General features: G+C 46.7%; 1 protein-coding gene across 13 annotated transcripts in view; it reads left to right on the forward strand.

Moving 5' to 3' along the window:
* Positions 1-21,179, forward strand: part of AGAP1 (ArfGAP with GTPase domain, ankyrin repeat and PH domain 1) — a 347,733-nt gene that overhangs the window by 66,074 nt on the left and 260,480 nt on the right. For 2 of the 13 annotated variants that reach the window (XM_068686215.1, XM_068686214.1), the window contains exon 1: positions 613-2,113. The exons of 4 other annotated variants lie outside the window; for them this stretch is intronic. In XM_068686215.1, coding sequence (XP_068542316.1) covers positions 952-2,113 — 1,162 coding nt within the window. In that variant the 5' untranslated portion in view covers positions 613-951. Of the gene's footprint in view, positions 1-610; positions 2,114-21,179 lie in introns of those variants that run through there. 7 more of the 13 variants (XM_068686213.1, XM_068686212.1, XM_068686208.1 and 4 more) reach the window with 7 other exon arrangements.

Here is a 21,179-nt window from a genome sequence, read left to right on the forward strand (position 1 = left end):
GAGTTGTTGGGCAGCCTGGTCTAGTGGGAGGTGTCCAACCAGGATGGCTGCAACAGGATCATCTCTTAGGGTCCCTTCCAACTCCCAACCTTTCTGTGATTCAGTGATGACTTAATTGTGACTGCTCTGGAGCACTTGAGGATGGGTGAGCTGGGTGTGGAAGGAGCAAGCATCACCTTGTTGTCCTGCTTTGTAGGAGAGGCAGCTTCTGTTGAAACCTGTGATTGCAAGGGATGTGGTAGGGCAGACCATACAGTACGGAAACCCCCAGTTATGCGGCTTATTCTGCTTTGTTCAGGTTTAAAAAACAACAATTCTGTGTGGATTTAGCTCTCCGTCTCCCAAAGGGTGGTGTTGCCCTCCCACCCCTCTGCACCCAGCATCTCGGGGTGCATCTCAGTTGGTCTCTGCGCCCCAGTGGGAGCTGTATGGGCAAACTCTGCCCTCCCTCGCCTGCTCCCAGGCTGGAAACCCTCTCTCCTTCCCTTCCTCCCTCCCTCCCTCCGTCCCGCTCCGCTCCGCACCGAGTCCAGCCCGCCTCTTGCCGCAGCCCGGCCGCCGGGGCTGAGCGGCCGCCGGAGCGGCGGTTCCCGGGCCGGGGCCGGGGCTGGGGCTGGGGCCGGGGCCGGCCGAGGGGCGCCGAGCCCGGCACCGCCCGGCGGGGAGGCGGCGGCGCTGCGCAGCCCTGCCCCGGCCCGTCCCTGCCCGGGGCTCTCCGAGGCCTCCCCGGGCCTCCCGGAGGCCGGCCCGGCACCGCGGCCTCGGGAGGGGGCCGGGCACGGCGGGCTTCGGGGGCTGCTTTTCCATTTTTTTTATTTTTTTTTAATTTTTTTAATCGATCCTTGGCGCTATCCGCGCTCCCCAGCGGTCGGCGCTTCTGCCTCGGGATTGATTGGCGGTGCCAGCAGCGGCTCAGGGCTGCGGTGGCGCGGCGCGGGCAGGGCGGCAGACATGTACCTCCTGGACAGCAGCGAGCCCCCCGCCGCCGCCTCCCCCGACAGGATGCAGCGAGGGACCCCCCAGAGGAAAACCGTCTACCGCATCTCCGTGACCATGGTGAAGAAGGAGCTGCTGGGGCCGGAGGGTGGCGGGCAGCCCGGCCCCGAGCCTCCCAAGCACGGGCGGTTGCGCTGCGGCCATGCACCCGGCTCCTCCAGCCTCACCAGGGCCGGGCTGCTGCTGGTGGAGGAGGAGGAGGGTGAGGAAGAGGGCGAGGAGCAGGACCGAGTGCCCAGCCCCTGCGGCTTCCGCAACTTCAGGACCCTCAGCACCGGGCAGCTGGAGCTGGGCCGTCTCAAGGTGCCGCGGAGAGCGGGGCAGCCCTTCCCCGCCGAGCTGACCTTCAGGTGGCCGCAGCAGCAAGCCTCCACGGGACCGAGGAGCAGCCCTTCCCTGGAGGATGCCACCCTCACCCCGGAGCCGGCAGCCACCTGTAGCCACGAGGAAGCCAGAGCTGCAACAGAGCCGGTGGCCGCTTCTCCCACGGAGGATGCTGGGCTCCAGGCCCGCCGCTGGGCTGAGGCCGTGCAGCTGGGGGAGCCGGGCCACAGCCCCGGGCGGCAGCCGGGCCTGCTGCGGCGCAGCTTCAGCTTCAGGCACTGGAGCGGCGCGGAGCTGCTGCGGGCACGGGCGCTGAGCCGGGTGCGGCGGCACAGCAGCTCGGGATGCCTCCCTGCACCACCGGGGCCGCAGCCCAAAGAGGCAGCCGGAGGAGAGGGCTCGCCACCCGCCGAGCCACCCGCCACCGAGAAGCGCAACACGCTGGACGTGGGTGAGGTGCTGAGCAAGGCCGACCCGCTCTCCGAGCTGGAGCGCTGGGAGCGGAGCAAGAGCAAGAACCGCACGCTGGATAACAGCGACCTGCAGCGGCTCTCGGAGCGCCTGGGGCGGGACGGCCCCACCGGCAGCCCCGCAGCCCACGAGCACCGGCTGCTGCGCTTCTTCAGCGGCATCTTTGCCCGCAAGGATGGCACCTCCACCCTCTTCGGCAGTCCCCATGGCCGCTCCCCACGCAGCAGCTTCTCCAGGTCCAGGGCTTATTTTAGCAGCCTCAGGAGAGCCACCGTCGACATAGAGTCCAGCTCCGAGAGCATCGATGGGTCCCCCCACAAAGGTGCCTGTTCTTGCCTGATCTGTGAGGCTGGGCGGTGGGGGAGGCGAGTGGGAGCATTTGCTGCAGAGCTTTGAATTGGTGGTAGGGGATGTAGAAGGGCCTTTATGTGTGAGGAGAGGGAAATGCCGTGCTGGGAGTGCAGGTACGTGAGCTGACAGTCGCTGTTTTACGCAGTGCTGTATGATTTGAAGCACTCAGTAGTGTTTTCTGCTCAGGTGCATAGCACAGCAGTTGTGAGGAGGGCCAGTTAGGTGTGCTTTGTGAATGAAAACGCGCTCTGAGTTGATGCACTGTGCCTTCTAGGATAGTTGGGTGAGACCAGCGTGGCTTGTTTAATTATGCAGTGGAAGCTGAGCTCTTGTGCTGCTGTATGTAGGTCACTGGGTGACCCAGTGCTGTGCGGCGCCGGGCCGTTCCCCTTCTGCAATCCCAAAGATGGGTTACGGTGGTCAGAAACGTCTGCTTGCCTTGGAAGGAGTAGGCAATTACTCTGTAAATTATTAAGTCCTACACTACTTCTGTCTCAAAAATGCTTCAGCTGAGTGATATTTTTGAGAACACAATGCAGCACAATCATACATGGTGCGCGTAATCCAAACCTTCAGTAGCTGGGTGCTACTAATGCTGGTGGAAGCAGGTTGGCAGTTCTGGGATTTGTGAATCCTTAGGGTGCAGGAGGACCTCAAAAATGAACCTTACTGCAGGATGGAAGTCAAGCTGACTAGCTGTGCTCGGTGAGGATCTGAAAGGCTCGTGGTGGTGTTGGCTGGGACGTGTCAAACCAGAAATGCTGGTTACGGGCTTTGACATAGGAACGGCGCGTGTGCTTTCTCCCTGGCTGTGCTTCTCCATAAGGTATCGGGGATCAAACGTTTGCCTCGTAATTATGCTAACCTGTTGAGCACTAAGTGCTAATTTGTAAGTTGCTGCTGTTGTAAAAACCAAGTCCTCAACGAAAAATACCTGAGCTTTCCATGAACCACAGGTCCAGCAGTGGATTTTGCAGAAAGCAGCCAGGGTGGTTTGTAGTGAGGAAGCGGTAGCAGGGGAGCTTCCCCGCATCACCACCAGCCTGCTGCGGCTCCACCAGCCAGAAGTTGTGCAAAGAGAATGCCCTGAGTTTGAGGTACAAGGAGCAGAGCTGAATATGTAGAGCTAGTAACTGAGGATTGTAATATTTTATTGATGTAGAGGCCTTCATGTGGGTTTATAATAATCTTGGCGGAAATTGTGGTCTGACCTTGGTTAAAGCCTGAGGTAACCACAACAGAGAGTTGCTTCATATGACTATTTATGCCTGCCCTGCGCCAATATGCTTAAGCTGTTACTCTGTTTTAATGGTATATGACCGTATATGTGTGGAGCACAGCCTTTGCAGCCTGGGATAAGCTGAAGACTTGAGTTAATCAGTAACCACCGATCTGCAGCATGAAGATGTTCCAGAGATGCTTGTGTGGACGTGCTGGTTTCAGGTTTATCTGGCCCAAGGAAGCTTTCAGTCGCGTTTTCCAAAAAGCACGTGTCCTGGGGACAGCGGTGTGGTTATGTGCTGGTAGCTGTGTTGCAGGCTTCTGGTAGAGATTAGCAGGTCTCCTGTCAGCCCAGTATCTTTGGCCACTTTCTCCTTTTCTTTTATCCAGAGAAGCGCGGCTTCCGCAAAAGTGCAGCGAGCCGTCCTGCCTTTCAAGGCAAAATCCTACGCACAGCCTCTGTGCAAGATTTCGGCTGTCGCTTGTTGGTGCCCTTCCAGAAAGCTTAAGTTGAAATTTTTGTCCTTAATTTCCCCTCTTGCTTCTTAAGAGAAAAAGTTTCATGACATGTTATGATGAGCATGCCAAATGTATTTTAGTATTTTAAGATTGGAATGAGCTGCTGTTCAGCCAAGACTTGTGTGTTGACAATTTGGCTTCTTTTAGGTGAGATGAAATTGGTATGCTCTTGATAATCCCATGCCTAGATTTTAGAGTAATGATGGAGGTATGGGAGAAACCCTTACTTAAATGTTTGAAACCCTTACTTAAATGTTTTTTTGCCTGCGTAACCAGTTGTAAAAAAAAAAAAAAAATAATAATAATAATAATAAAAAAAAAAACATCAAACTTGCTTCCCATGTGACATTGGTATTAAACATATTTGGTGCTGTGCGCAAGTCCTTTGTACTTCCTGTGCAATGCCTGCCTGAGGTCTGTAGGGAAAGTACAAGTTTAAAAACATGGCTTTGACGTTTTCAACTTGAAATAATCACCCAGATATCCCAGTATCAGCCCGTATGATGTACATTGAAAATCTGTTCCTAATTATCGTAGTCATGTAATGCAATTCTGAACAAGCTGAAGTCCCGGAATTTTTAAAGGAAGAGGGAAGAATAATTAATCGGACGTGTGCTTCTTGGTGCTGTGATGTGGGAGAAGGTTGATTTGGAAGGAATTATTCTTGATGTGGTCAGTAAACTGTCTTTGGGCATGTTCTTTGCATCCTTTCAAACCCACTTGCCATGGTATCGCTGGCCTGAAGCTCAGCGTAAGCTAACTGAGGTTTTGGGTGGTGGTAGCAGGCGGCTGGAAGAGGTGGTTCCAACACCTCCTTGTAGCAGGAGCACAGCAAGCGGCTGCTGATAGCACTGCGTGCCAGCTGCTGTGAAGGTTTGAGCTGGTCTTTCTTGAGGAACATGGCGTTAAAGATGCTGCCCAAGGTAATGGAAATGAAGGGTATGTTTTTCCATCTAAAATATCAATAAGTTTTTGTTGGAAGTTCACCAGTCCCTATTGTAGTGGTCTTTGTCATGGTATTCAACCTGTAGATGGAATCAAGAAATACATATTCACTCCACCCTTACCTCCTCCTTAACACTACTTGGAGGAATTGGTCAAGGGAAATTTTGTTTATCTAAACATTTTTTCCCTTTGAAGTTTTCAGGATTGTTTCTCAGAATCTGGGAAATTATCGGTGCTGCTCTGGAGGAGCAGGACGGCACCGTGGTTGCTTTAGAACAGCAGGTTCCTCTTGGTGGTCCTCTCTTTTTGTGTTTGTTTTCAGACAATTTCAAATAACACCTCTTGAGGATGTATTAAGCAGCTTTGTGGATCAGGATTGTAGATTAAAGAAAAAAAAGTGGCTTATAAAATTATAAACTGCTCTTTTGATTTTCGGTGATATTTTAGAGGAGTTAGATTTAAGCTTTCATCTCAAATTCTCCACAGTTCATAGTGGTGGGAAGCAGAAGGAAGCTGAAGTGATCTGTGGGAGTTCTGTTTTTGTGCAAAGCTTCACCTGGGAATCCTTGCTAGTTCTGCGTTGTCTCTTGCTTGCTACCCTGATAGGTTTTTATGCTGTTACGCTGCGTAGACTCGTGTGGATGAGCAGGTTAAGCTTTGGGTCACTTGAATTTGGGCGACGTGCTGCCACTGTGCTGGAATTGGCTCCTTTTGGTGTCCCATGTTGGATTTGGAGGTTTTGGTGATGTGCTGGTACGAGTCTGCGGTCTTTCAGCACTGGGGAGGCTCTGTAATGGACTCAGTCTTCTGGCTGGTTTGGTTGCTGTGAAAGAGTGTTGTCTAGACACTGTGAAAAGAAAATCCAGTAGGTAAAGGGATTGCAGTTGGGCTAAGCATTGTTGAGCATTGGCTAAGAGGGTTTTTCATTATTATTTATTGGGCAGTCCCGTGTCAAGCAAAATGAATGCCAGCTGCACTGATACAGCCAGATGATTAAGAACTGAAGTGGTATTAAGGTCACTGGCTGAATTAAAGAATGAGATGGATTAATGCTTGCACAATATTAAAGTGTATGCCAGATGCTAGCAGTCATGGTCTCTCCGTTAAAATTAAAAAGAAATGTAGAATTTTCATGTTGCTCTATATTAACTTGGCAGTTAAGCACCTAATGACAGTAATGGATAACTTTCTTGTGATATATCACTGAATACTTATGTAAAATCATTGTGGAGGCATTTATCTCCCCTCCCTCATAACGAAACTCCATAAATTACATTAGCATATAGCTATTTTGCCAGAAATCTGCCTATTGCTTGGCTTACCAGTGTTGATAAGTGCATTGTGTTGATGTAGTGAAGCTGATGTGGAGGTGACTAAAACAGAATTTGCACAAAGAAAAGGGCATGCAAAGTGTGATCATCTTATACCTTGCCCTTAATTACTTGCTCTGAGTTTGATGCTGCTCAGTGTGACAGGAAAGATGAGGTTAACCCAGAACTGTTAACTAAAGAAGCATTTATTTTTCCGAAGCGGATTGTGCCTGTGGAACAGCATGTGGGCTCTTCTGAGACCCAAGGAAAGGTTGAAGTTGCTCAAGGATACTGCTTATAGAGGAGAACTTCAGCTTTGCTAGTTCAACCATTAGCAGTTTGTTACTGGATTTAGCAGTTCTGTTGCACAAGAAAGATGGAATCGCTTGTACCAGATGTTGAACCAAATCTCAGCTGCTGTACTTGGCAAAACAGAGTTTGAAAGCACTGTGCTGTGTGCACAGAACCTCAGCTCGTTAGGGTTGTGTTCAGATCTCAGCCTCTTAGGTCAACGCGGAGGAATGACGCGTGAGTTATGAGTGATGGCTTGGCTCTGCTCTGCAGCCAGAGCTAGTCTCGATACTACTGTGCTGATGACCATTAGCAATTTAATACTGATTACTGAAGTACAGCTATTAGGTTGCCAAATGATTTGTGAAATAGGGTGCTGCAAGAGCGTGTAGCTAGTGTTTTGTTTGGCATGGTTATAATCTTAGAAATAGATACTTGGAAAGTGGAGAGTGAGTGCAGCTCTATTTCAAATGCGTGTGTATTTGTGTTCACTTGGAGCCACACAGGGTTAAAAAAAAAAAAAAAGCCGTTGTTAATGCAGACTGTTAATGTAATAGTGTTGCTTTTGATAATTGGTGTTAGGATTTCCCCTAGGCAACTGCAGTAAACACACAGCAAAAGGCGGCTTCTGCCAAAAAAAACAGAATGGGCTTTTTCATGTCTGAGGAAAAAGAAATGTCAGTATATTGAACTTGAGAAACAGTAATCTATGCTGTTCATGAGCAGCGTGCAATATCAAGCTCTTATCTCGATGGAATTGTTGAAATGGAGCATTTGATGGTTTTCATGTTCCAGGCTGGTTTGTAATGACAGTGTTTGACAGACTTCTGCGTTATTGACAAAACAGCACCAACTGTTTTCTTACAACAAAACAAGCAACAGATAGCATAAAAACAATAAGCACACAGCACACTACAGCTTTGTATGACTTCTGTTAACTTCAGAATACGTTAATAAAACTTAAACAGTGGCCCTTGGGATTTGTCGAGGCGATGAGGAGGCAAGTGGGGCTGAGCCCTGGCTGGCTCTGCGTGCCTCCTGCAACCTGTGTAACCTCACCCCTGCACGAGGCTCTCACTGGGGGTTCATCTTCATTTACAGCTCCAGGTTTTTACAGTGCGGTGGAACCAGAAAGCGAGCGAGCCTTGGCTTGTAGCTCAGGCTGGCTCGCTGTGCAACAAGAGCTGTCAGCTGTGGAGGTTGCTCAGGGACCTGGAGCAGTGTGCTGGGTGTGAGGGCTGATTTCTGCCCGGGTTACGAGTTGTGCTAGTCCTGATCAGTCTAATTTGAAGGAATATTCATGGGTGATTTCTCTTAAGTTTAATGGTGTCTTCATGGATATTATTTGTTTTGGCTTCTGGTCTTTGAGGTTGCTCAGACAAAGCTGCAAAGGTCACTTGTCTGAAGTTGGAGTGCAGGGTAAATGTCTAAGAGTACAAAGGCAGTGTAGAGAAGTCTTTATGAGGACTCTCCCATGGGGTTTGGCCCTGATGTCAGCTACAGTAATTGGCATTTCTGGGGTAGGTGCGTTATCTGTGTGACTCCTGATTATAAGTATTCCACCTGGATGGTACGCAGGGTTGTATCTAACAAACATGGGGGGTATTATTTGCAAATGAACTGGGACCTTTTACCTGTGACCTTATTTTCCACTAGCTTATAGAGAAGGAACTAACAAGTTAAATAATTCGTGAAATCAAAATTTGTCTGTCAGTTCTAGTTGCTCAAACAAGGTTTTGGTTTTGGATGAAGTGGTAAATGCGTCCTCTCAACATCTGGACTTGGTGAAGTTGATTTCAACCCTGCAGGTGCTTAAATAATCTGAAAGATTGTTGGAAAGAGTTGTGTAGTTATTCCTCTCCCGGTGTTAGCATTTTAAACACTAGTCTTTGCAACTCAGATTTGAAGGGGAGCTAAAATATTGTGCTGACTGCTGCCAGCTCCTGGCATGTCCAGGTTGTATTTATTTATTTATTTACTTTATTTGTCTGTATGCATTTGTCAATAGGTTTCTCTGGCTGGTTTGCCACAGAATACAGTTTCCAAAACCACTGTTTGGCTTGTGTTGGGCTTAATGTGTACATACACGTGCGTGTGTTTTGAGGAGAAGATCCTGTAATACCATGGTGTGATTTTTTTCCCCTGCATATTCCCATGGGAGCAGTGACTTAATGGCAGTGCCTGTGATTAAGACACGAGGGACAACTGTTTTGCAAAGCAGGTGCTAAAGCAGTCAGTGCGGTTGTAGCTGTAAGGATGTGCAACACCTCTAGCAAGCTGCATGCAGTCCTCTCTCGGTTGCTCTGCTTCCTGCAGTGGGTGCATACGTTTTGGGGGTCTGAAAACCCAAATATTGTTTCATCCTCGTCTTGGCGTGCAGTTGCATTAGTGCTTACTGTCACTATAAAGTGGCGCTTTTTCTCAGATTGATCCCTGTCAGAACAGAGGCCCCCAGCACCTCTAGTGCTGCTATTATGGAGCATTTTTGCAAAGATGATGCTCTCCCTTCAGTTCTTGAAAGCTGAAGCCTTCTTTGGGATGAGCGTCAGAATTACATACTGCCCCAACCATCTTCTGCTCTTCCAGGACTGTGACTGCATTTGTATCACGGACAGGCTGCCTGGGAAACTGTGATGTTGACCTAACTGTTCCTTATGCAACATCCTAATTCAGAAGGTCCTCTGTTCAGTGATACAGAAATATTTATGTTGGCAAGGCAACAGCTCTTCTGCCTCAATCTCCAAGTTCTGCAGCGAAAAATCTCACTTTGTGCTCGTGCAGCATGCAAGGTTCAACTCTTCTGTAGTTTTAATTATTGAAGCTGTTACGCTCAAATCTGTAGTGCTCTTCACAACTTTCAGGGTATTGTGTGCAAGACTTGGAGAGAAATCTGCTTTTCCTTCTAGCCTGACTTGACTTGAAAACCACCTGTTCTGCGATATCCTCAGGAACATGCTGCTGGTTTCCTTGCTCAGGCTGTTGCTTCTCACAGTCCTCTGTGGCAGATCTGTACTGGCTGCCACTGGGATCCATTTTGGTCTGTGTATCCTCTTATCCCCTCTTCTTTGGCAGCCCTACATCTTTGTGAATTTGGTATACTTCCTGATTTAAAGTCTAGATCATATTTTTCTTCTAGTTACCTTTCTGATCCTTTCTGTATAGATAGCCTTGTTGTCAGTCTCCTGTGATGTGTGAAGCCCCAAGGACTGTTTAAGCAGACAATAAATAAGTACAGGTAAGTCCTGTCCAGCTAATCCATGATTTTCCATGCTGACATCCACCTTCAGTCCTTATTCCTTGGAGCTGGGGGTGTTGCTTTTCACTGGGTACCTAAAAGGAACCAGGACTTGCTGTCCTGTGGCAGTGCTTCAGGGAGACAAATCCGCCTGTCTGGCTTGAGTCATTTTGCTGAGAAGGGAGAGCAATTTATCCTCCCTGTTTCTGGAACTGGCTTTAGACTTCTGTGACTCCAGGTGCTGGGCAATGAGAATCTCGGAATGCTTTTGCTATTGAAAAAGACATTCTGCTTCAACCTTTTGAATAGAATTAATTTTCAGGTAAACTAAGCAATTAGACTTATGTTAAAACAGGTATGATTTCATTTGTTGTCAAGTGTACTGATAAATGATGTGACTCTGTTTGGAAAGCTGCTTGTATGGCACTGCTCCTCTTGTAATTGTTGAAATGTGTTCATGTGCCCCTTCTTTCTCGTGTGGGCACATCTGTACATTGTCACAGGCCACTGGCTTTCTGGGTTGTTGAGCTCCTTTTGGCTTCATAACATGTGGTGAGCAGGTGTCAGTTGTGCCACATTGAGTGAATAGAGGTATGAGTGTTTTCTTCCATACGTAACCTTCCGTGAACTGTTCCTAAAGCTTTGCTAGTCCTTAATCTTCGTGTTTCTTGTGTTGAAGAAGTTGTACTAATGTGCTGTTGGTTCTGGAACTTCAAGTGACTGGTACACGTCCTTAAAACTGAACCGCTGCTGTTGAACATCTGCTGATGCTGTGTACACAGGGAATACTCTCCGCAGAAAACTCCTTGGCTGAAGTTGAAGACAGGCCTTGAATTACTTAGGAGGAGTTCCCCAGGCATTGGAGATACTGGGTCAAAAGCGCTTGAAAGCTTCTGTCGGCCTGCAGGTCAGTGTGTAGCCAGCAGTGCCTTCGGGTTACCTGGCTCCACTGCTGGCACTGGGAGGACACAGCTGCTCTGCTCTTCCCCCATTCTCTCCCCTCGCCTGCCCCATATCCCACGAAACCAGGAAGGTGCCTCTGCACCTTCTGATGGCACTTCGGTGCTACGAGTGAGTGCTGAGGGACTCTTCTTGTTTCCTCGTGTGAGAAACGAGCTGAGTGCTGCCATACAGACGCATACCAGTGCTGAAGACACACCTTGTGGGACTTGGTTAGCCTGACACCAAGCAGTGCCCTTTTCTGCTGAAGTAACTCAGCTGAGTATGTTACCAAGTGAGATTTTTTCACACTACTGCTTCAGGATTACTTCCAGAAGTGCCTTCCATGAAATAATCCTATTTTTGATTATAAAGGATGCTCGGTGTGTTGTCTTCAGTACGCCTCCAGTGCTGGCTGCCAGTTCCCTAGTACCCAAAATGTCCTTGTTAAATTTATCAATGAATGGCTTGCTTTAATGAAGAGAAGCTAGCTGCTGTCCTCAGGAGAACACATGGTTTGGCTTTGTTGTGTTGGCAGTGAAGTTCCCTTGATTTACAGCCTTGTATTGGACAGGCTTCTGATAATCAGGCAGCCGTTCACACCCTTGTTTCAGTAGCCATCAGTAATACCTCGCTGTATTTCAGACCTGGTGAGGAAGTTGTGCTTGGGCACGGGCAAAGTGGTGAAGGCAAGCAGCTCCCCTTCAAAACACCTTTAGTACTCACTTTTAGTCTTAAGTGTCTGAGCATATCTGATGTCTCAGAAATCCCTAGATATTTTCAGGTTAAGAAAAATCAGCGCTTTCTGCAGCTGATGGTATTTGAGCTCATAATGTTGCTGTGAATGAGGAGTGAAGCTCATAGGAAGAAGCTTCAGGCTCTGGGTGAGGGCATGAAGCTCTGGGGGGGGGATTCTTGATTTCCAGTTGAGATATCTGCAAAACTTCCTGGGTGACTCAAGGTAATGCTGTTAGGAATTTGATTGCAGGCCCCAAATTTGTGAATGACGCTCTACCAAAAAGAGTAGGCTGAGATCAGATAATTGGATCTGTGTGTGGAGCCCTGGTGGTGTACAAAGACGTGTGAGCAGGCCTGCTTCTTGCTGTGCTGGCGTAGGGGTGGTAATTTCTCAGTCGCGTTGAGTTGTACTGAAAGCTTGGTTGCAGGAATCCTTCCCTTTTCCTATTCCCTTCTTATCTCCTGCTATTGTGAGCATAATGGGTGGGAAGCACAGAAGCAAAATGGTGTTGGTGGTTTGCTGTATGCCTGGGCTTGGTGGCTGAGCCTGCCAGTTGGTACGGCTGCCCTGCCTCCCGGGTCTGTGTGAGCTCTGCAGCAGCAGACACCTGCGTGTGCCTTCTGATTCCTGCTAACCTCCAGCCCTTCGTATTTGCCTATTTTTAACCTGAAGCAGGGAGGAGGCTTACTGGTAAGCAGGGGCTTATCACGGGGCACTGCAGACATCTTAAGGCTTGTGGCTCTGCCGTCTTCCTCCAGCAAACAATGCTGATACAATGGACAAACACTTCCTAGAAATCATGTGGAAGAGCATCCCAAGTTGTGCTCTGTTATCCTCTCAGCTCTGAATTACCACTCGTGCTTAAACTTAACATGCTGCTGAATTTCTTCTCCCTCTTAAACTGTTTCCAAACTGAGCAGTGGAGGAACAAAGGCTGAAGCTAGCCAGGTGTGGTGTGTGGCTGGCACGGCACCGTCTGATTCCCGCGGGCTGGATCCTCCAGGAATGCGCGTGGAATTCCTGCTGCCAGGCAGCCCCCTGCTCAAAGGTCAGCAGTGCAGGGTGCAGAGGAGAGCCAGAGCCTGCACAGTGAATGCACTTTCTGGAAAGGATTTTGAGGATCCTGGACTATAACGGAGCCTAAATTAAAATGGAGATTTTTTTATTAGTTCTCTGGAACGGTGATTTATAATGCCAAATGCCCTATCCATTCCTGCAGCTTGCCAGCAGAAACGAATTGTCTTATCTCCAGGGACAGTGAGGATTAAAGTACGGATCTGTTTGTCGCTCAGCTCTACTTGCATCTTTCAGAACTGCCCATCATTCAAACCATGGCTTCTGGCACTAGGTCCTGCAGGGTAGATGAGTAGGACTCTTAATGCTGTTCATGATTTTTCCAGAATCTTCTGTAACACAGACTCAGCTAGAGCAGCCAGCCACCAGGATTGTCTGTACTGGCTGCTTTGCTTAAGGGACAGAATTTCCCTTTGGGTGCATTTTACCAAAGTGTCTATGGGGGCAATTTTAATCTGAAATTTCTGAAACCGTTCTGGATGCAGGGTGTAGTCACATATTAGGAAGCATCAATATCTGTGGGGTCTCCTCCTTGGGGAGCTTCAGGAGGTGCCGGGACCTGGGGCTGGGCACCCTGCTCGGGGTGGCCCTGCTGGAGCGGGACTGGGCAGGTGGGCCCGGGGGTCCCTCCTCATCTCAGCCTGTCTGTGAAGATCTGGTTTTGAAGGAACCCTGATGTCCCTTTAATTTTATATCAAGGCAGAAGGTCTGCAAGGAACAAGGAGCTGCTGCTGACTTTTAACTGGAGAGTGTAAAGCCTACGGGTTATTTTCATTAGCCCTTTTCTTCAACTCCCTTGCTACAGACACGCATTCCCAGACCAGTTCCCTAAAGTCCTGGTGACTGTTCATCCTTGTAGGTGGCAGCAAGCAGGTGATGAAACTGCCTTCCCACATCTGTATCCACACAGAATGGATTGCTACTGCCCCGAGAGCTTCAGCGAGCATCTAGGAAGGGCGGCTTTCCTGGGCTTGGTTTGGTAGGGGAGCAGAAACCTGCCTTGAAAATCAGGGACTCGAGAATGAAGGGGGGTTTAGTTGCTTTGCTAATTATAGTTTTCCTCCAGGTAATTGTTAAGCGATGCTATGTGAACTCCCTCCTATGCTTATATGCTTTTTCCCATCAAAACAGAGGTTTCGTTGTGCTTGTGGATTATGTGCTTTTAGTGGTGTTAGTATACTGTGTCGTTCAAACTTAATTATAGTTGTAAAATCTCTGTAGGTCTTTAATGTGCTTGCGGGCACATTGTGGGCATTCACCTAGGATTCCTTTTATTCAGCTGAAGTAGAAAAGAACTGAGCACACCGAAGGAAATTGTTCTTTGGGTAGCTCCTAGCAATTCTGTTAGAGTTATAGGCAACATGCATCGAGGTTTTCTGCAGTAACCTTGCATCCCCTCTCCCCTCTGAGAAAAGGTGTTGGGATTAGGCTCCTCTTCTCTGTACTTACATAGTACATATATCACAGCTTGCCTTAACCTCTACCCTTGCCAAGTATGTAAGGAATTGACTGATAACAAATCCCTTCCCATCCCCAAATAAAGAAGAAATGTGGTGTGTTTCAAGCAGGCATGCTGGTCTGTATTTTTAGGGCCCCAGGTTGAAACGTTAGCTTTAATGGACTTAACGTTGCCCATGAACAGTATGGATAAAGTATGAACAAGGCAAAATAACTATATTCACGTGAAAGCAGCTCAAGCTGAGGGCTCAACTTGAGTACTGGGTCATGAAGCAGGTTCCTGCGTACTGCGGATTTACCAAAGTGTACACAGTCCTGGCTCCGTGAGTGTAAGATGTAAAACAAGCTTCCTTTGGTTCTAGTTTCCTTCCAAGTCAGTACGGATCCTGTCCCCAAATGCTCTGCTTCTTGTGCAGCTGTAGTAAAAATGTGTATAGCTGAAATAAAACATTCATTTCTGTTTGGACCTGATCTGAGTTTATTGCACAATGCTAGGGATGTCGCTGTGCTCATCAGGGGTATTGCTGGCCTTCCTGGTTTGCACGTGCTGCCCTTTGCCCATCACCTCGTACCAGCATGACAAAGAGCTCTGGCAACAGGATCCCTCCTTAGGGGAGGTTGGTGCAAGGGTTCCTGGCAGAATCTTGCCAGTTCAAGTGAACAGAAATGAAATCCTGTATATTTTGGGCATTGGCCTGTAATAAATACTTGACTAAGAAGCCTTGAATGTTGGATGTGAGCTCAAGGAGCTTCAAGTGGCAAACAGAATGGTTGGGCGGAGCTTGTACCTTCTGAAATATTTGCAAGGTGGTTCCTTTACAAACATCCAAATGGGCAGCGTTCCTCCTGGTAGTCCCAGTTCTTCAAAGAATAATTTGCAATGTTGTGGCCATTCCAGAATATGTAAATAACTGTTCACAATGTGTCCTTGGACTTGTTTAATCACTTTTTTAGCTTTGCTTGTGATTGCATGTGGTATTTGGGGGAGGGAAGGAGTGAGGAGAGTCTTGTTTCAGATGAGAAAATGGTTGTCCTGAAATATTTTCACAGTTTCATTTGTTCTGGACAGGTACGTGCTCTGAAAACTGGCACTGTGCTACTGTTTTGAAAGGAGTACTGGTGGTAGCACTGGCATTTGAGTGGATTTGTCCTATGTTTCACGTGTAACAAGATAAGATTGACGGTGTCTCTGAAAAAACAGGTTTTATTACATTTTTTTTTAGGACCAGAGATACCTAACAGAGCAGTGACTTAAAATAGGCAGTTTCCTTAATCTTACTGCTTGTGGTTGGTTTTTCAGCTGACTTCCACCTCTGTCATAGCTTTTCCTGAATATTTTGACTTCTAGTAAATGTTCACTGATGCCAGAAAGTGAAATTCACAACTGGGCTTTGCTCTCTGGTGAACCCAGGTGTGTGGTTCAGTTTCCTTTTTACCTCTCGAGCTGCACAAGTTGTGGTTAGGGTTCCTCCTCCTGCACTTGGCCGCGTGGCTCTCAGTGCTTTGCCTGTCCTGGCCACGCACTGGTGTGAAGCAAGAGCGTGCGTTTGTCACCGAGCAGTGGTTGGTCTTTAGACTTGGTAAGACCAAAGCTCAGTGTGCTCTTCTTTCAGCCTGCCACTGCTGCCATGGGTACAATGAGTTTGTTGGGTAATGGTGTGTTTTTCCTTACAAAGTGGCTGGTTTGGTTGTAGGACCTTCCTAAGCTCATTGCCCTTGTGCCACAGTGGGCATGCTGGGGGCTGGCATCCAGAGGACCCCTCTTATATCTAACACATAAATAAATACACAATTCAAGTCTGGTTGCAGTGTCTTTATTTCAAGCAAGCTCCTGTGCACATCAAATTATCTTACCTATGTGTCTAGGCTAGTGAGCTCCTGATGGGTTTTGGGGTCAGAAGGTACATCCTGTTTTTCTTCACTCCTGTGCTCTTTTTTACTGTGCTGAGGAGAAGCTTTCTGTGCTAAGGAAGCTCGGAGTTACAATAACACTTGTGTTAAATTCCAGAGCATAAAATCCCTTTAAGTCAGTTTTACCAGCCTCGTTTTTTCGTCACATTTGCTTTAGTGCAATACGCACCCAGCGGTCTAGGACTAGGAAACTGTAATTGTGGAACCAATAAAATCAGCGGGAAGTTCAAAGGTATTGAAATAAGCAGTCTTTTTGGCACTTCTTTTTAAAACTTATGAAGCCTTTTTTTTTTTTCCCAGCAGATGACATGAGCTTAAAACCTCAACCCTCAAGGTGGTTGTGGGTATAGTGGTGGTGGTTTGTGTTTTTCTTTCTTTTCGAGGGCTTCCACCAGAGATGCTGGGAGTGCTCCTGATGCACGTCCCTGGGGCACAATGTATAGCCAGCACCTGAAGCTGAGACAGCTTGTGTAAATCAGGGTTGGAGGACCACAGTGTAGCTTTTGGAGTCTTTGGGTTCCTGGTCAGGTAAGAAGCTTCAGGAGTGTAGAAGTGTCATCTAATTTCCATACAGTTTTTTTGAGCTAGAAACTCAGGTGGCTGTTGAATTTTATATAAAGCAGGAGGTGATCTTAGAAAGCAAGAGGTGATTTTAGCATTGGCTGTTCATGGAGAATTGCAGCAGCTGCATTACACTGAACCTACCTGAGGCTGGCAGGCCAAACGAGGTGCTTGCGTTGACATCTTGAAGCATCTGACCAGGTTGTGCAGATGTGTTCACTTTCTGGGGCTGCTATTAGGACAGAGTACTTGAAAAATGAAGCCTAAGTCTAGTTTTCAGTACACTCCTGTGCTACTTGCAGCTTTTGTCCCTGGGCAAGTTATAAATAACTTCTTTGCAGTAGTTTTTGAATTATTTCAGGAACTTCCACAACCTTCAAGTTACTGCAAGGGGAAAACATCCTGTGCTGAAGCAGTCCTGAAAGAATGGCATCGTATTTCTCCTTTACAATTAAATCTATGCTTGGGGGAAGTGGGGGATTTTTGTGGTTTGGAATAGTTTGGGTTTATGTATTGTTTTTTGATGTTTTTTTTTTTTTTAAAAAAAAAAAAAAACAGTTATTCTTTAAGATAGTTTGAATATCTCAGTTGTTTTTTTTCTTTTTGCGAGAGTATTCGCATTTTTACGGCGGTTACAGCATGTTTAGGCTGAGTGTTTTGTCAGTACTAGTGGGAAATACTTTCATAACCAACTTTCTGTGGATCGAACTGGCAAACGTTTTCCTGTTAACTTGAAAATAATTAAAAATAACGCTTACTGTATGACTGTATTGCATACCAGGGTAATATACCAAGGTTCACTTACTTACACCTAAAAGCTTGACTAAGCTTTCCCATTTTTTTCCCAATTTTGAAATGGCTGATGCTGGCTTTCCATTTTCTAAAACACGTTTTCCAGCAGAACTATGGTCAGAAATTTCAAAAGGTTCTGTTTAGCAGAAAAAAAAAATAATAAAGGTTTGAGTGACTTTTCTATTTAATATGAAAATTGTGTGCAACTCCGTGGACTTGTGAGTTATCCATGCCAATCACCTTCCAATGTGCATGAGTTTGCTTTTTCTTTTTTCTCTAGGTAAAAATACCCCTGGCTTTAGTTGTAATTACAGCTGCTGGGCTGCAGCTGCCCAGTTCCCCATCGAGCTAGAGAAGCATTTGTTGGAGCCTCCTTTGGGTGCCCAGGGAGATAGCTGTCTGCTTGATGAGCAGCAGGTTGGGTCTTCCTACATTTGTTGGTTTCTCTTGACTTTGGGATTGTATCCAACCCGATTTCTTTTGGCTTTATGAATATTGAGACTTCGGCAGTATTTTATACTTGGAAGAGACAAGTAAATTTCAAAAGCATTATCTGTTGATGCAAGAAATCCACCAGTAGTAATGGCATTTTTCTCTCCCCTTGACAGCAGCTTTTAGTTCAAATGCATGCTGGTGTGTGTGTGTGCTTTAATGAAAAGAAATTGAAAAAGAAATTGAACTTCAGCTTGCATTCCTCAGTTCAGCAGGTTTGGAGTAAGGGCAGGAGGTGATTATCGAGTCTGAAAGACAATAGGGAAGTAGAGTGACTTGTGTTTACAGATTTATTGACTACTAACATGCTGAGATTAGTCCAGATAAGTCGTCTAATAAGTTATTGCAAAGAAATAAGCTTTGCTGCTGGTTTGATGTAGCACAGCAGTTGATAAATATGAATGCTTGGGAAGGATTGGAGGGGCAGGCATTGCAAAACAAACTATGTAGAGAGCAAGGCTGGACACTTATGGAGAGGGAGATGATTTCAGTTCTGGAGATGTGGTCATGAGCAGATAGGTAATTGAGAGATGTAACTTTCAGCCTGAAATCCATAGCATGTTTGTATTCTCTGCATTTATCTCAAGCCTTTCCTTGATAGAGACGTGCCTGGACAGAGATGTCTGCATTCAGCTCTTTGTTTAGAGAGCCCTGTGCGGCTGCTTGCTGCTTTTTGTTACAGGGTGAACAGTGAAGCTGCTTGAGTTATTTAAAAGCGGTTTGGGTAAATGAGTCCAGTAGTCACGTGTGCTGTGACATGTCTGTTAGCGTGGTTTTGTAATCGTCCCATGAGACGTTCCCCATGACACATTTGTCAGATGGGCAGGGTTAATTTTGCTATTTTATTTTCTGCAGGCAGTGCACGAGGTTTTTTGAAAGCAAACAATCCCCTCCACACACACACAAACCCCTCTCGTGGAAGAGGCAGCCTGGATGATAGGAATTTTTCATCGGATGCAGATTTCTACTGCAGTGCTGGTTGTGCATTGTTCATCTGCTAGGTAATTCTTGTGCATTATGATGCATAGAGCCATTTAATAGGCAAGTGTTCAAGTTTTCCAATTCAGCTTCAGCATAATTTCCAATGCTCGTAATCATTTCAAATTGCTATAGGTGACAAACATGCCTGTGATTGTGTACACACTGCAGCTATTTAGAAACTGGAATGCAAGCAATTATTGGTGTGTACAGATAGTGTGTGGGATAGAAGGGGAATGGTGAACATATGTCATCTGTAATGATGGTTTAATTAAAATTATCTGACGAGAAGCTGCAGAACAAAGCATCTGGCCGGCACGCAGGCAGGATTGGCAGTGCCAGAGGCGTGTGCTCAGGCTGGGAAGTGAGCACTGAGCAGGGGAACGCGGTCTTTTGGGGCAGAAGGGAAGGCTTCAGGTCTGCATGCCCTGTACCCAGCTCTTGGCTAAAAACAGAAGCTGCTGTTCAGTGCTTAATTCTGGCTGGCCACCTGGCAGGGTGACCCAGCATGAAATGCTATGTGCCTTTTCACCTTTTCCTTCACTTAATTATCTTTATGTGTATCAGCTAATTCACACAGTGTCAATTTACATGTATTTAGCTTTATATCCATCGGCTCCAGCTGATGTTTAAGGAAAGGGCAGCATTATTTGATAGACTTCTTCCATTAGGTTTCCTCACAATCTGTAGCCTTAGTGACTTGGCCCGAGTGCACGGCAGCGTTCTGTAGCAGTTCCTAACAACACATAAATATTAGTGTGCTTGCACTAAAGGCTGGCACCGAGGCAGATAAGCTTGGCAAATTATGCCATGTGAGCTGAGTGAGGGGAAAGCAAGGTGGACAGTATGGATTATCTCAGTTGATTTTGCTGTTTTTGTAGCACATTCTACTACCTGGAACAATAATGCTATAATGGAAGTACAAGCTCCTAGAAATGTGCATCCTGTATTTATTTTTTTTAGTGGATATTCTGGCATAGAACCAGATGTGTTGTCAAATCATTCATGGCCTTGCCCTCAGTGGATTCACGGCAATTTGTGTATATGAAAGAACACCACCCTTTAAAGTCTGATTGCTACTCCTGTGAGTCAGCAGAGGCATGAATAAGGGGTGGTTCTCAGCCCATAAGGAAATACTTTAGCAAGTGATAAAGGTGAAGTGTTAATTGGAGCCAGCTGACTGTTTCCTCTGTCTTCTGGAGGCTTGTACTTCAGATTTTGTGCATCCCTTACCCTGGACCACTTTGTATAAAATGACTTGTGTTTTCTTGGCTGGCTCTTGTTGCTCTTCAGGATATGAAATGTTTTATTCACCCATCAACATGAAATAACTGTGCAATTGTGAAGTGGAGAGATCTTGCTAGTGAGAATATCTCGCTTCTAGGATTATAACTGGAGACCAACGTCTGCCCCTTTATTTTCCTGCATGTATGGTCAATAAGCCCATCTGGCTGATACGAAGACTTGAACAGGAATCACTTGGGACCAGGTGTCAAGCTGAGACTTGTTAGAAAAGCCAACCCTTGGGGCTGCAGTTGCACTACACAACCTTGCTGGCTGCCTTGCTGGCCGAGGCAGTTGTCAGGCTCATCCTCCAGTGTCATTTGTGGCCTAGATTTGAAATTAGGCTGCTTTTTGTTTTTTTCATCCCTCCCCCAAGGCTGCATGAATGACTTTTTAGTTGAGTATGTTTATGTGTAACAGTGGACAACAGTAGAAATCTTCAAAACAAGTTTCGAAAGGTACCTATTAAAAGCACAAATCAAAGCAGAACTGTTCTAGCACCAGTGAAGTCCTTAATAAGGCACGATGTTTGTACTTGGTTGATATCTGGCCTTTCGAAAGCTCGGCTTTTGTGTACTTAAGATTGCTTACTCTAGCTGAAATTGCCTTCTGTTGGTTCAACTTCTGCATGAATGTAGGAAAAAATAGTGTCTTAAGCAATTTAGGATCATCTCTTTGTTTCTATATTGGTAGAAGTAGAGCAGCTGGGATCAGTCAGCTTTTTCTGTCACTTGAAGATTCTTGGAAGGTAATTATATTGTGTGAATATGTCAATTCTCTTTCCTGTTTGGTTTTATTGCAAAGGTTTTTTTTAATCTTTCTGGTCAGATTTTCTTCCTGCAAAAGTGAGTTTGTGTTCCTCGTACTCTCAAAATATCACAGGTCAGCATGGAGTTGTGTATTTAGCCCAGTGGCAGGAAAATGCTCTGTAAAGCAGCCTGGTATGGCCTCCTTGAGCTGTGTTGGTCCCATTCCTGGTGGTAGCAGTGACTTGAAGCCTTGCTGAGTAGGTTCTGTTCCAGGTAATGCTTCTGCAGGGGACTCCCGATGGTGGGATGAAGTTTTCCTGCTCCACAATGTCATGAACACGATTTCCTGGAGCAAGGCTCCCCTGGCAATACCTGCTCTCCCTGCCATTCCGAGACCCTTCTCCTCCTTTTGCTGTCAGGATCAGGCTTTTGTTACCCGATGACGAATATCACTAATTGGCATCGTAGCCTGCAGTATGGCAAAAACTCACTTGTATGCAGCAAATGGAAAGGTCAGCAATGACAACCGAGCGTGTATT

The sequence above is a fragment of the Anas acuta genome, chromosome 6 (assembly GCF_963932015.1).
Source record: "Anas acuta chromosome 6, bAnaAcu1.1, whole genome shotgun sequence".
In the NCBI taxonomy this organism is placed as follows: domain Eukaryota; kingdom Metazoa; phylum Chordata; class Aves; order Anseriformes; family Anatidae; genus Anas; species Anas acuta.